The sequence below is a fragment of the Plasmodium sp. gorilla clade G2 genome (genome assembly GCF_900097015.1).
Source record: "Plasmodium sp. gorilla clade G2 genome assembly, chromosome: 13".
Lineage (NCBI taxonomy): Eukaryota > Apicomplexa > Aconoidasida > Haemosporida > Plasmodiidae > Plasmodium > Plasmodium adleri (nom. inval.).
In genome coordinates this window covers 1,025,001-1,037,097 of record NC_041705.1, presented here as the reverse complement: position 1 = coordinate 1,037,097, position 12,097 = coordinate 1,025,001, and the positions used below count along the sequence as shown (strand labels likewise).

Sequence of the window (12,097 nt, the reverse complement as noted above, 5' to 3'; positions counted from 1 at the left end):
TGATAATATATAAGAAAATATAATAAAAAATATTTTGTATATATTTTTACATATATATTATATTATATAACTTATATTATTTTCTTTCTTTTTTTTTTTTTTTTTTTTTTTTTTTTTTTTTGGACTGTTTATTAAAGAATGTATAACAAAAAGAACGACGTGGTATTTTATATATATTTATAATGGAAGAAGATAAATTAATAAATGAAATATACACAAAAAATGATAATAATAATAAGAAGGAAGAAATAAAGAAAATTTTAAAAAATATAAAAGATAGTGATAATACCAAAGATAAATTTATGAACATTTTAAAATTAACAAAATATATAAATGATTTAAAAGAAAGTGATAAAATTAATGTTTTAAAATCTATTGACGTTGAATTTTTATGTTTATTATTACGTTCTCAAAATGAATTTAAATTATTTACCTTACGTTTAATTAATAGTCTCATAGGTAATTCAACTTGTGTTTATTTAAAAACTTGTTTCCCTTTTATCAATTCTATTATCGTTTCTTATTCTTGCTATGTAAAAAACTGGAGTAACAGATTAAAAAAGGCTGTGCAGATATGCAATAAAGAAAATAAGAAGGGTATAAATAAAAATGCTTCTATTGAAAATAATTGTGAACAAAAGGAAAAGGCTTTCTCTATATATGATAATAAGTATAACACTTGTGCAGGTGATAATAAATATGAAGATGATGATAAACACGAATGTGATGATAAACATATAGATGATGATAATTATATATCGTGCGATCAGGATGAGCTAAAAGATATAAATATAATATACAACGAATGTATAACGTTTTTCTTAAAAACTCAAGCATTTTTAAAGGAAGAAGAAATTATTAATAATTTTTATTTCAATTCTGAAAATAACGATTTAGATGTTGATGTGGAAATGTATTTTTTTAACAAAAGATTAAAAAAAAAATACAATGAAGAAAAAGACAATGTTATAAATAATGAAGAGGATGTTGAAGAAAATAATTTTATTGTTAATAAAAAAAAAGTAAATCATGATACAAAAAATAAGTATGATTTAAATGATATCAATAATATAAATCAAAAAAGATATTTTGATAATGAAAAAAATTCTTCAAATAATATTTGTGATGATAATACATCCGATACTGATATGTCAATACTAGATGATAATGATGATAAAGAACAAGATTTTTATTTTTCAAATGAAAAAATTTGCTTGATTAATTTAATTTTTACCATATTAAAAGAAAATATTAATTTGAAGGAACTCAAAAATATAAAAAATAATAAGAAAGGGAACAACAATGATATAAATGTAGATAATATGAACAATAAGGACAATATAAATAGTATATATAAAAAAAAGTGTATAGACATATCCAAATATAATATATCCCTATTAAATGAACAGTGTATTTATATTTCATTACATTTTTTGAATAATATAATTTTGAAATTAAATGATAATAAATATGTAAAAGAATATTTCCATTTATTAAATAGATTAGCAGAAAATTATAATGAACCTAAATTAAGAATTACTGTTATGAATTGCTTAACAAATTTAAATATATATATAAAAAAAAGAAATATTGAAAATATATTGGATGAAAAAAATATATATAAATTTTATGCAAATATAATATATTATTTTTCTGAAATAAAAGATGAGAAAGAGAAAGAAATTTTATATAGATTATATTCCACAATATATTCATGTTTACATTTTATATATGTTAATTATGATTCGATAGATATTTTAAAAACTCCTTTATCTTATATGAGTGTTGAATTATATTTATTTTTTGAAGATGTTATGAAATATGTAAGTAAAAAGGAATTTAATAATTATATTTTTTATAACAAATATTTTAAACAAATGATTCATATGATATGTATAAATGTAGAACATATCTTAAAATTTTTAAGTGAACATTATTCATGGTATTATGAAAAGGATGAAATAAAAAATGACGATAAAGGAAAAGAAATTTCCTCTTTATCTGTTGTAGAAAATCCAAATATTATGATAGAAAAAAAAAAATTAATAAAAAATGAAAATACAAGAGAAAACCTAAATGATAAAAATAATAACAATATATTATATGTTAATCCAACAGATAAGATATGTAAAAAGACAGTAATAGAACTTGACTTAAATAATATGTATGGTGTAATTTTAAAAATAAAAAAGATTATGGATATTTTATTAGAATTTTTTAAAGATATAAAAGATATATTTAAATTACAAGATGAAGAAAAACAAAAAGATTTAATAAAATTTAAAAATGAATTTAATAAAGAAATAAATGTACTTATAAAATTATTTTGTAATTATTTAATTTATGAAAATGTTCATTATATTGATGACTTTATTAATTTATTAGAATTCTTTTCAATTATAATAAATGAAGATAATTTCTTTTATCTTTTAATAGTTAAATATATAGATCCTAACAGATATTTTAATAACAAAATATTCTTATCAAAATTGTTATTATATATATTCAATTTAAATATGAAAAATATTGTTCAAATAAAAATTTTATTTCATTTATATAATAAATGTACATTTAATATATTAAATTATTTAGAAATAAATGAACCAAAAGACATTTCTAATTTTTCTTCATTCATTCAAAATAACACACATAATTATAGTTTTATACAAATATTAAACATATCAATAGATAAATTAAATAACTTAAATTTTATATATATATTATGTCAAGATGAATATCAAATAAAAATGAATAATAACTCTAAACAAAATATAAAAAATCTCCTTCTTTTTCATACTCATTTTTTCTTTTATTATTATTTTAGTATACTACAACAACATAATTTTGAGATTATAAATGAACAGAAAAATAAATTCGATTTATATAAGGAAAATTATTATAATATATCTAATAATAGTATTAAAAAAAATACACACCAATTTTTTCTCTCTCTAAAAATTCTGTTTGCTATATCAGCCTTTCTTTTTATGAGATTTGATTCTTATGTTATAACTAACAATCTTAAAAAAAGTGAAATTTTATTCATTCAGGTTAAATAATATATATATTAATAAGTATATATATATATATATATATATATATATATATATATAGAGATATATATATATATATATATAGATATATATTTATATATGTCTATATGTCATCGTAATATATATATATTTTTATTTTATTTTATTTTTTTTTTATAGGATTGTCTGATATTATCCTTGTTGAATTTAAAATTTTTAAACGAACATGAATCCAAGGATAATGAATTAAGTGAAATGAAAAAAAAAAAGAAAAAATACTTTTATCAAGTTTTAAAATTGACTTACTTTATTATGTATTATCATCCATATTTTATTTCTCTTTTTATTTTCCGTTGGAAACAAATAAAAGATCAGGTAAATACAAAAATATAGAGAAATAAATAAATATATATATATTATATATATATATATAATATTTCATATATATATATATTTTTTTTTTCACATTTCAGGATAATAACAATGTTTTTTTTGATGTCAATAAAATAAAGTTGAAGGAAGAACACTTATCCATTTGTAAATTATTAAATAATTTTATTAGCAATTATGTATAGAAAAATATATAGATTCCTCCAAAAAAAAAAAAAAAAAAAAAAAAAAAAAAAAAAAAAAAAATATATATTATGATATATATCATAAATATATTTATAAATTGTTATCCTTTATTGTGTTACATTAAATATAATTTTATTTGTACTTCAATATTTTTATAACATTTTAAAGTATATATGGATTTTATGTTTTTTTATATTATACATATATATATATATATAATATCATATATATATTATAATCATTTTAGCCCTTAAGAAATCTTCCTTTGTTATAATAATGTTATTTATAAAATTTTTAAAATAATTTTATAATATATATAATAATCTAAATTGATACAAAAAAGGGATTGAATTTAAATAATTTAATGTAATTTTTTATTTTTATTTTTTTTGTTGTTTATTAATATATATATATATATGAACATATATATATTTATATTTATTTATTTAATTAGAATTAAGGAAATTAAAAAGTAACATTTTTTTTTTTTTAATCATATTATAAAAATATATAATTCACGTAAAACCAAAAATTTGTTACCTTTATTATAAGTAGTATAATATATATATTTATTTATTTATATTTTATAAAAAAAAGAGTAAAACACTATTATATATCATTTAATTTTAATAATGAAGACATTTGAACTTTTATAGAATATAGTAAAAGTTTTAAATTTTTGTTCACATATAAATTTTTTTTGTGAGCTTATAAAAAATAAATAACATCATTATTATTTTGTGGAGATTTATTCTATATATATATATATATATATATATATTTATATTTTTATTTTTATTTATTTATATGTGTATGATATGTATTTATTTATTTATGTACCTTTATTTATATGTTTCTATATATTAAAACATTTTTGTAAATATGGCTAGCTATTTTGAATATAATGAAAAATATTTTTATAAAAAATATAATAAACTGAAAGATTTGAAAAATGTGAAAACAAAAGATTTAGTTACACGTTATTTATTATTCTTCGTTTTTTTTGTTGATAAAATTATTGAAAAAAATGAGGAAGAGAGTAAAGAACGACAAAAACAAAATGAGGAGAAAAGAAAAGAATTAATAAAACAAAATGTCTTAAACATAAAAAATAAATTAAAAGAAAAACAAGAAAATGAATCTAATTTACAAAAAGAAACTATTTTTAAAGAAATATGTTATGATCATATTTTGGTTGATGAAAAAAATAAAAATAATCATTTGGATTCTTTAACAAAACATTCGAAAGATAATAATTTTAGTCATTCAAATTATAAAAATTATAAGAAATATATAACAGATAATAATGATAAGGAAAAAAACAAATCTTGTAACTTTTCAAATATTTGTAATGATTTAACTTGTGCCTTTTATATATGCATAATATTATTTGTTCACAATTTAAAAGATGATCAAAAAAAAGTGAATTATAAAAAAAGTGTAGAAGAAAATATCTCTTCTAAAAAATCATCAGATGGAAAAGATAATAATACGCAAAATATTCATTTTGTAAAAGGAAATGAAAATAATAATAATATTATAAAAAATGTTATTGTGGATAATATAAATGATTTATCATTAAATTTGATTTTTTATTTACATTTTTTATATATTTCGTTATGTTTTTATTATATATATTTATTAAATGATGATATATATTATTTACAAGTCAGTTTATTATTATTTTTGATGCTTTTTCCACATTTTAAAAATAAAGAAATTATCCACTTTATACATTTTAATAAACAGAATAAAGAAAAATGCTATATGACATATGACATATCAATATCAAAATTTTTATATAATATATGTAAAAACCTAAGTGTCTATTATAAAGAAAAAGAAAACGATATTTATATGAGCATATTTTTTTTAACATACAGCTTTGTTTTTTTAAAATATACAAAAAAGGAAATTACAAATAACAAAATATTAATGGATGAAATTAGTATCGTTCAGCATATGTATGAAATATTTTTAGATATAAAATTTTTTTCGACATCCACTTTTTTCATCCTCAAAACGATAGAACTTCACATGCAACTTTTGAAAATTTATATAAACGATATAAAAGTAGAAGAACAAGGGGAAGAAGAGAAAACAAAGGAAAAAAAAAAAAAAAAAAAAAAAAAAAAAAAAAATTACGAAAAGGAAAGTATTAAGAGGGAAGATACACTTGTATATAAAGAATTGCAAAATGTAGATATATTATCAAATGAAAAGGACGAAAAATATATAAACCCTTCAAATAATAATAATAATAATAATGATAATATAAATAATAGTGATATTTCTTTTTGTTGTGAAACAACAATGAATAACCTATCTATTAATGACAAAATAAATAGAATTATTGATATGTTTTATTCACTTTATAACAATATAAATGAGTGCGCATACATATTTTTAGATGTTCATTTGTTATCTATATATGAATATTTAATATGGGTTTGTTTTTATATTGTGAAAGATGTATACAGATTATGTTGTTGTCTAAAAAAAAAGGAAAAAGAGAAAAGAAAAATATTAGAATATAAATATATGACATATAGAAATTTGTTAGAAGTTTATATTATATATTTAAAATATAATTATTTGAATTATTCACAAGTAAATTATAATTTAAATATATATAAAAATATAGATGATCATATTTTTACAAAACATGATAAGATCAAAAATATATTTGACACAATGAAAATAAAAAATAATTCTTCTAATGAAAAAGGAATAAATCTTATGAAAACATATGAAGAAAAAAAGGAAAAAAGTGAAAATAATTATAATTTATTAATAAATGGGTTACATAAGAAAGAAGAGGAACTCATAGAAGATCAAATTTTTATTTATGATTATAAATATAATACACAAAAAGATATTACAATTATTTTGAATAATGTAATAAATATGAATGAAATAATATATACTTCATATGATACTTGCAAATCACTATTTGAAAAAATAAAAAATAATAATATTAATAATAATAATAATAATAATAATATATGTGCATTTGAAAATAAAATAAACATATATGATAAAAATGTAATATATGATTTTATATATAAAAATATATTAAAAGATAAAAATTATCCACATTTTTATAATGAAGAAGAACAACAAAATAATACTTTTATGGTTAACAAATTTTATGAAAATATGTCCTTTTTTAAATTTTTTGAAATAAAATGTAAAGAAAGTAGCCAAATAATAAACAATATTATTGATATAATAAATAAGAAAGAGGAAATGATAATAATAGATATAGATACCACTTATTTTGAAGAATTTGTTAACATTTTTCAATTTGATAATATACCTTTTATACATTTTAATTTTTATGTTTGTAACTTTTATTCATCACCTTATCATTTGGAATCTTTAAAAAAAATAAAGAAAATATATAAAATGTTTTGTAAACATAGAGATAATGAAGAATATGTTTATTTTCTTCAAGATGAAAAGATAATAAAAGAGAATGTAGAAAAGGATCAACAAAATAATGAACATAAAATAAAAGAATTAAAAATAAATGATGAAGTGGACAAATTATATGCAACAGAAGAAAGAAAAAAAAATATATTAGATTATAAACATAGGATACATTATTTGTGTTATAATTATAATGAAATATTATATCTATTTGAAAATATGAAAAAATATAAAAAAAAAAGTTTAGAATACTTTTCTTTATTTAAACAAACAACATTACATTTGGATATTTTAATAAATAGTATGGAGTCTTATTTTTATTTTAATTTTTTTACAAAATCTTTTGATATATATTTACAAAATTATATGGAAATAATAAATTCATTAAGTCATCCTTTAAAATATTTACAAAATGATCAGTACTTATCATATAAAAGAGAAATTACTTTAAAATGTGCACTTCTTTTAAAGGATGTTTTTATATGTAAAAAGTTCAACACTTTTAATGATAATATATATTTAAATGATAAAATAAAAAATATAAAATTTAATACAAACATAAAAAGAAATATAAATATAAATACAAATATAAATACAAATGCAAATACAAATGCAAATACAAATGCAAATACAAATGCAAATGCAAATACAAATGCAAATGCAAATGCTAACTTTGATGATAATATCAGTGGTACCTTAAATGTTGAACAAAAAAATATAATATTACAAATAGTTCAGTTTTACTTTTCTTTTTTAAGTACATATTATAAATATGAAAATGATATGATCAATAAAAATTTGCTTTTTGAAAATAATGAAGAAAAACAATATTATTTTGATATTTATTTTTATGTATGTAAAACTTTATCAACAGTTGAAGATCGATTTTTTATTTCTCAAGCTATTCAACATTATCAGTATATATTAAATTATTCTTTAAAAAATAAAATGTATGAAGATGAATCATATAATGAATATATGAAAATATTTGCTAAGAAATCTATATATTCTTTAACCTTAAAAATGAACGAAATGGCTTAATAAATAAAAAAATAAAAAATATATATATATATTATATATATATATTATATATATATATATTATATATGTATTATATATATGATTATACTTTCTATTTTTTTTTTTTTTTTTTTTTTTTTTTTTTTTTTTTTTTTGTATTCATGAGATGAAAAGAAAAATATATATATGCATATATATATATATATATATATATATATATATAATATATTATAATATACTTGTATATATAAAATTATATTTTGATGATTTATTTATTATTTTTATTTTTTTCATTTTATTTTTTTTGGCTCCTTTTCAAACTGAACTACTTTGTTTTTATAATAAATATAAAACATATATAATAATGAAAAAATAAAACAAGTTATTATTTTCCTTTTTTTTTTTTTTTTAACGATGGAGAGAAATAAAATATGAAGATCCTCACAATTTTTAACACAAGCTAATTCATCATTTTAAGTATATATATATATATATATATAATTATATATATATATATATATATATATATTTATTTATTTTTTTTTTTGTATTTTATTTTATTAAAATGGATCGCTATGATGATTTTATAAAACTGTGTGAAAAATTTAATAAGAATGTGAATAAATTTATGGACGTAAAAGAAGAGAAGAGAAATGTGAAGGATGATTTTTTTATCACAAGTAGTAAGATATATACTAAACTATTTAGTGCTTGTGAATATATTGATAATAATACATTGAAAGAATATGGATTATTTATGAATAGTAGTTCATGTTCTTCAATTTATTTTAGTAAATATAAACCTAAAGGAAAGAATAAAGATAATTTATTATTTTTGATAAATAATATATCAGAGGATATTAAAAATTTAGAACCTCAAGTTCAAATACATAATGACATATTAAATTGTTTAAATAATTTATTAAGTATATTTGTTGATATAATAAATAAATATGATAATAATTTAAGTAATTATAATTTAAAATTAAATACATATACTACTTTTTATTTTTATGATGTCAAAAGTGTAAAGTGTAATTTTGATTTTCTTAACAAATTAAATACACAAATATATGGTTCTGATATATATATAAATAAATCCAAAGATAACAATTCACAATTATATTCATCTCTTCAAAGAGGGAAACATATAAAAGTTAATAAACAAAATGATAATTCTTTATTCATACAAGATGGAGATACTATCTCTCAAGGATTAAACGACGACAAACATGTTCATATGAATGATATGTTTGTATCACAAATGAATATAAAAAGGAATTATATAAATGATGATATTAATACATATGATAATAATAATAATAATAATAATAATAAAAATAATAATTATGTAAATAATTCAACGGGTGGGCAAGATATAAATTTACCTACACATCTTAACAGTAATGAGAATATTAAAATTCATAAAAGTAATTTAAGAAAACGAAGAGATCTAAATAATAATAGTAATAATAATAATAATAGTAATAGTAAACAGGTTCATTTTAATACATACAATTATCTAGATGAAGAAAATAATCCTGACGAATCACATAATAATAATATTTTTTATCAAAATAATTTATTAAATAATAATCAAAAACTGGAATTTAAAAAATATGTAGATCTATTTGAAAAAGAAGAAAATACTTATATTATGGAAACTAAAAAGAAAATAGCAAAAATTAGTAATCTAATGAATATTTTTGTTAATAAAATATATGAACAAAATGAAAATTTAAAAATGATAGAAACCATTATAGAAGAAAGTATTGATAATGTATCTCAAGGAAATAATTATTTGACAAAAATTAAGAATAAAAAAAATATTAATTCTCTTATTTTTTTTTTTCTCATATGTACTTCAATCTTTTTGTTTATTCTTGATTTTTTTAAATAATTCACATGGATTGAAATATAATATAATGATCAAAAGTTTATTACTCTTTTTTAATATTATTTTTTCATAAAAATATATATATATATATATGTATATTTATATGTATATACATTTACGACGTTCCTATATTTATATTTATATTTATATTTATATTGATATTTATTTTTATGTTTTTTTTTTTTGTGCTTTTTAAACTTTTTCATATCCTTATTTGTCTCTTATAAACTTATTAAAAAAAAAAAAAAAAAAAAAAAAAAAAAAAAAAAAAAATTCAAACCACATAGTGGATAGGTGCATATCAAAAAAAAAAAAAAAAAAAAAAAAAAAAAATTCCAAACAAAATAGAGGGGGTATAATAAATGCAAACACACATACAAGCATATATAAATATATATATATATATATATATATATATATGTTTGCATGTATATATTTAATTCCGTGTTGGCATTCATTAAAATCCTTTTGAATTACTACATTTGGATTTGTATGCTTTGTAGTTGATTATTTTTTGTGCATAAATTCATTTTTAATTTCATCTGCTGTGAATAAGTGTGTATTATATATTCTCTTCATTTTTTTAAGAATAGGTGATAATTTATCATCTTTATTTTTTTTCTTTGGTAGATTTTCATTCATAAAAACATTATTTGTTGATTTTAATTTATATTCTTTTAAGATATTATCAAGTGAAGGTAAAGAGATTTCATCCCATAAAATTTTCATATCATTTGTAATTGAATATCTTTCTTTTTCTATATGTTCATAAGATAGTGGAAAAAAAAGATATCCTTTTAAATTATAAAAGCAATTATCACATTTATTTTTTGCATATATATCACATACGCTTGGTATATTTTTACATTTGAGTTTACCTCTTAAATGACTATTATTAGTTCTAATACATCTTACTTTTTTTTCATATAATAAAATATTGATCCATTTATAAACTTCTTTATTTGTATTTATTAAATCATCATTTATTTCATATCCATATAAAAATCCTTGTTTATTAATTTTATTTAATAAGGCATTCATATTTGTAATATCAATATATGGATTCATATAACATAATCTTTTTTCATTCATATCAACTTTTATTTGTTTTGAGGAGGCTAAATAACTTAATAATAAATGATTATTAATATCAACACCTTTAAAACCTAAATTTATTAACATATTTTCCATGTGAAAAAATGATATACCTTTATTGGCAGTTGTTGGATTATTATTAACATGATTATTATAATGAGACTTTAATATTGTTAATACTTTATGATAAAGAAATGAAAAAGGAATATTTTCATTTTTAAAATATATTTTCAAATTATTTTTTAAAAGTTCTTTATTTCTTTGTAAAAAATTATAATTATTCTTATCTCCATTCATAACACTACTACCACTATTATTATTATTGTTGTTAATATTATTGTTAATATTATTTGTTGTGTTTTTATTTGTTAAATCATTCAATAAATCACTTGTACTTTTCCTATTTGAATGTGTTACATTATTCATACTATTTATATTTAAACGGCTAGTACTACCACTTTTATTTATATCACTAGGTATACTAATATCACTCTTTTGACTTGTATTACTTTTTCTATTTAAATCATTTTTTAAACTTATATCACTTTTTACAACACTATCAGCTTTTTGATTATTGTCATTTTCTTTTATATTTCTTTCATTTTTTTCATAATTATTATCATATATATTATTATCTTTTATATTATTTACATAATTATTATGTTTCATAATATTATCACTACTTACATTCTTATCAGTATTATTTTTTTCTACATTCTTAATATTATGAATTGTTAAGGTTTTATGATTATTTGAACAACTACCTATATTTATTTTTATATTCTTATTTAAATTTTTTAAATTATATATGGTATCGACTGAATGTCTTTTTCTGGCATTATTAATTTGTGCCTGATTTTTATTATTATCATTATTATTTATATTATTATTATTATTTATTTTATTATTATTTATATTGTTAATACTTATCCTTTTTTTATTTAATTGTGATGCTATGTCATTAAGATTAATATTTAAGCTACTCCTTCTATCGATGCCATTTAACTTCATTTTTATTTTTTTATTTACAGCGTTTTGCATTTTA

General features: G+C 17.0%; 4 protein-coding genes across 4 annotated transcripts; 3 read left to right on the top strand and 1 right to left on the bottom strand.

The window, feature by feature from the left end:
• Nucleotides 1–182: 182 nt before the first annotated feature.
• PADL01_1325900 (conserved Plasmodium protein, unknown function) lies at nucleotides 183–3,607 on the top strand (the record flags this gene model as incomplete). The annotated part of the gene is made up of 3 exons (XM_028683807.1): nucleotides 183–3,005; nucleotides 3,213–3,407; nucleotides 3,506–3,607. 3 exons carry the CDS (start codon nucleotides 183–185, stop codon nucleotides 3,605–3,607), a joined length of 3,120 nt encoding a protein of 1,039 aa, XP_028539948.1.
• An 883-nt stretch (nucleotides 3,608–4,490) lies between these two features.
• Nucleotides 4,491–8,081, top strand: PADL01_1325800 (conserved Plasmodium membrane protein, unknown function; the record flags this gene model as incomplete). The annotated part of the gene is made up of 1 exon (XM_028683806.1): nucleotides 4,491–8,081. One exon carries the CDS (start codon nucleotides 4,491–4,493, stop codon nucleotides 8,079–8,081), a length of 3,591 nt encoding a protein of 1,196 aa, XP_028539947.1.
• A 544-nt stretch (nucleotides 8,082–8,625) lies between these two features.
• On the top strand, nucleotides 8,626–9,960 carry PADL01_1325700 (syntaxin, Qa-SNARE family; the record flags this gene model as incomplete). The annotated part of the gene is made up of 1 exon (XM_028683805.1): nucleotides 8,626–9,960. One exon carries the CDS (start codon nucleotides 8,626–8,628, stop codon nucleotides 9,958–9,960), a length of 1,335 nt encoding a protein of 444 aa, XP_028539946.1.
• A 504-nt stretch (nucleotides 9,961–10,464) lies between these two features.
• PADL01_1325600 (conserved Plasmodium protein, unknown function) lies at nucleotides 10,465–12,093 on the bottom strand (the record flags this gene model as incomplete). The annotated part of the gene is made up of 1 exon (XM_028683804.1): nucleotides 10,465–12,093. One exon carries the CDS (start codon nucleotides 12,091–12,093, stop codon nucleotides 10,465–10,467), a length of 1,629 nt encoding a protein of 542 aa, XP_028539945.1.
• Between the last annotated feature and the right edge of the window lie 4 nt (nucleotides 12,094–12,097).